We start from the raw sequence: 3,404 nt of genomic DNA on the forward strand, positions 1-3,404 counted from the left end.
GCATCAACAAGATCAAAAGCAAAAGAACAATCTACAATCAATCGACTAAAACTACGATAAATATTAAATTTAAAATATGTACTAAGAACAAAACACATACTATTTTTAAATCGAAATATTTGTCATCTCAGTGTACAGGTATATGAACATCATAATGATGCTACACTGCTGCTGATGATGATGATAATGCTGATCATGATGTTGTTTTGCTCATGATCATAATGACGATGTTTTTGGCAGCATCAGCAGCAGCTTATAGTTTAATATCGAACGCCATAAAAGCTTTTAAAAATGTTCTCATATTGTAACATCCTTAACTTGATTTTTTTTCTTTATTCATTTGAGTTTTTTTTTTCTTTGGCGATATAAATAATTTCGCAATCTAAATTAACCACACAGTCATTCGTCGACATTCGTTGTGTGGATTAGAATCGAATTCGTCGCATAAATACAATATGGTAAGAATTTAAAGGATTTAACGGTGTGTGTGAATACAGTGTGTAATAAAAGTGATTTAAAGAGCTGACAAAAAAAGAAAAGAAAAGTTTCAACCTTGAAAAAAAAAACAACAAATAATTAAGATAAAATTTCATGCTCCATTTATAAAAAAAAAAATTATATGAAATGAAAAATACTAGAGCATTGAAACCGATTTTTGAAAAAAAATTTTAACATCATGTGGAATATTGAAAATAAAATGTTTATAATTTTAATTGTGTGTTATGTGTTTATTGTGTTTGATTTCAGAAATTTTTAATTGCTCTGGCCTTAGTGGCTTGCGTCAGTGCTGACGTTTCACACTTGTTTGATCACAGCAATAACTTGCAAGAAGATGGTTATCACTACGATCATCCAGTTGTTGATATACCCTTCCCCCAATATGAAGCCCCCAAGACCGTAGCTCCTAAACCAGTTGCTCCCAAACCAGTAGCACCCAAGCCTGTGGCTCCCAAGGCTGGTGTTTTGGAAGAAGATGGTTACCACTATGAATCCCCCAAGAAGGCTTTTGAACCAGCTAGACCTATCATTCCAGCTGCTCCAGTTGTTCCTGCTAAGCCTTTCATTCCTGCTAGCCCTAAAAACGAATACTTGCCTCCTGTAGTCAAGCCCGCTGCTCCGGCTGTTGTACCCAAGAAGCCCGTTCCTGCTCCCAAACCTGTTGCTCCTAAACCAGTTGCTCCCAAGAACGAATACTTGCCTCCTCAACCTAAACCAGCTCCAGCTCCTAAACCTGTTGCTCCTAAGCCAGCTCCTGCTCCCAAACCAGTTGCTCCTAAAGCTGGTGTTTTGGAAGAAGATGGTTACCACTATGAAGCTCCCAAGAAGGCTTTTGAACCTGCTCCCAAGAACGAATACTTGCCTCCTGTAGTCAAGCCAGCTGCTCCCGCTGTTGTTCCCAAGAAGCCAGTTCCTGCTCCTAAGCCTGTTGCTCCCAAACCAGTAGCTCCCAAGAATGAATACTTGCCCCCTCAACCCAAGCCAGCTCCAGCTCCCAAACCAGTTGCTCCCAAGCCAGCTCCTGCTCCCAAACCAGTTGCTCCTGCACCCAAGCCAGCTCCTGCTCCCAAACCAGTTGCTCCCAAAGCTGGTGTTTTGGAAGAAGATGGTTACCACTATGAAGCTCCCAAGAAGGCTTTTGAACCTGCTCCCAAGAACGAATACTTGCCTCCTGTAGTCAAGCCAGCTGCTCCTGCTGTTGTACCTAAGAAGCCAGTTCCTGCTCCTAAGCCTGTTGCTCCCAAACCAGTTGCTCCCAAGAATGAATACTTGCCACCTCAATCTAAGCCAGTTGCTCCTAAGCCAGCTCCTGCTCCCAAACCAGTAGCTCCCAAGAACGAATACTTGCCTCCTCAACCCAAACCAGCTCCAGCTCCCAAACCTGTTGCTCCCAAGCCAGCTCCTGCTCCTAAGCCAGCTCCTGCTCCCAAACCAGTTGCTCCCAAAGCTGGTGTTTTGGAAGAAGATGGTTACCACTATGAAGCTCCCAAGAAGGCTTTTGAACCTGCTCCCAAGAACGAATACTTGCCTCCTGTAGTCAAGCCCGCTGCTCCAGCTGTTGTTCCCAAGAAGCCCGTTCCTGCTCCCAAACCAGTAGCTCCCAAACCAGCTCCCGCTCCTAAGCCAGTAGCTCCTAAAAACGAATACTTGCCTCCTCAACCCAAACCAGCACCAGCTCCCAAACCTGTTGCTCCTAAGCCAGCTCCAGCTCCCAAACCAGTAGCTCCCAAAGCTGGTGTTTTGGAAGAAGATGGTTACCACTATGAAGCTCCCAAGAAGGCTTTTGAACCCGCCCCCAAGAAGGAATACTTGGCCCCTGTAGTCAAGCCTGCTGCTCCAGCTGTAGTTCCGCAGAAACCAGTTGCCCCCAAGAACGAGTACTTGCCTCCTCAACCTAAACCAGCTCCCAAACCAGCTCCTGCCCCTAAGCCAGTAGCTCCCAAACCTGCTCCCAAGCCCGTTGCTCCCTCAAAGCCCAACAACGAATACTTGCCTCCTCAACCCAAACCAGTAGCTCCCAAACCAGCCCCCAAACCCGCCCCTAAGCCAGCTCCCAAAAACGAATACTTGCCTCCTGTAGTCAAGCCTGCCGCCCCTGCTCCTAAGCCAGTAGCTCCCAAACCTGCCCCCAAGCCAGTAGCTCCCTCTAAGCCCAACAACGAATACTTGCCCCCTCAACCCAAGAAGGAACCCGAAGGTTACTTCTATCCCAACAACCCTCAACCTTCTTTTACTTTCTAAATTATTAAATTAATTTAATATCCTGTCTTTTTTTAATTAGTTAAAAAATTTATCGTAAAAGATCCAAAAAATGTTTATAGTTTAGTTTAAGAATCTGTTTTCTATTTTTTACATAAAATGCGCCATATATTTAAAATGAAAACATTGTAAATGATTAAAAAAAATTAAAAGAAAAAACTCGAGTTTGTTGGTATCTTTTCTATGCAAAGAACCAAACAAGTTAAATATTACGAAATAATAAAAAAATGTTAAAATATTAAAAAAAAAAAAATTATTAATTTATTGACTTTTATTTGTAAATGAAACAACACAGAAAATATTCTATTCAGAAACATGCATATTTATTAATGTTTTTGTTTTATTAATACCAAAGTTCAGAACCAGCTTTAAAATTTAGAAAAATAAATTCAAAACCTGCTAGATCATCCATCCAAACGCAAACAAGTTGTGTTCGCACTAATTAAAACATTTTTGAAAAGAAAATTATTTAACTTAAATCTGGATACAAAGAATAAATTAGTATTGTCACTCTTTTTTTAATTTAATTTATGCTAATTTATCGAAATATTTAGAATGTCTTAGAATTATTTAATTTTGCGGTTTTCTTTTATACTTTCGAATATGTTTGTGATACTAATATAACTTAGAAACTTAATTGTAATTAA

At 40.5% G+C, this 3,404-nt stretch overlaps 1 protein-coding gene across 2 annotated transcripts; it reads left to right on the forward strand.

Annotated features, from left to right (window-relative positions):
• Positions 1-229: 229 nt before the first annotated feature.
• On the forward strand, positions 230-3,010 carry LOC119612921 (vegetative cell wall protein gp1-like). Of its 2 annotated transcripts, XM_037968811.1 has the most exons (3): positions 230-458; positions 748-1,948; positions 2,234-3,010. In XM_037968811.1, the coding sequence occupies exons 1-3, from the start codon at positions 456-458 to the stop codon at positions 2,737-2,739; spliced, it is 1,710 nt and encodes a 569-aa protein (XP_037824739.1). In that variant the 5' UTR covers positions 230-455; the 3' UTR covers positions 2,740-3,010. The 2 variants fall into 2 exon arrangements, with proteins under 2 accessions (XP_037824739.1, XP_037824738.1); XM_037968810.1 differs by having other exon boundaries at positions 748-3,010.
• The last annotated feature ends 394 nt before the right edge of the window (positions 3,011-3,404 follow it).

The sequence above is a fragment of the Lucilia sericata genome, unplaced genomic scaffold, assembly GCF_015586225.1.
Source record: "Lucilia sericata isolate MDLA Ls3-8-SP2 unplaced genomic scaffold, ASM1558622v1 Contig001874F_arrow, whole genome shotgun sequence".
Lineage (NCBI taxonomy): Eukaryota > Metazoa > Arthropoda > Insecta > Diptera > Calliphoridae > Lucilia > Lucilia sericata.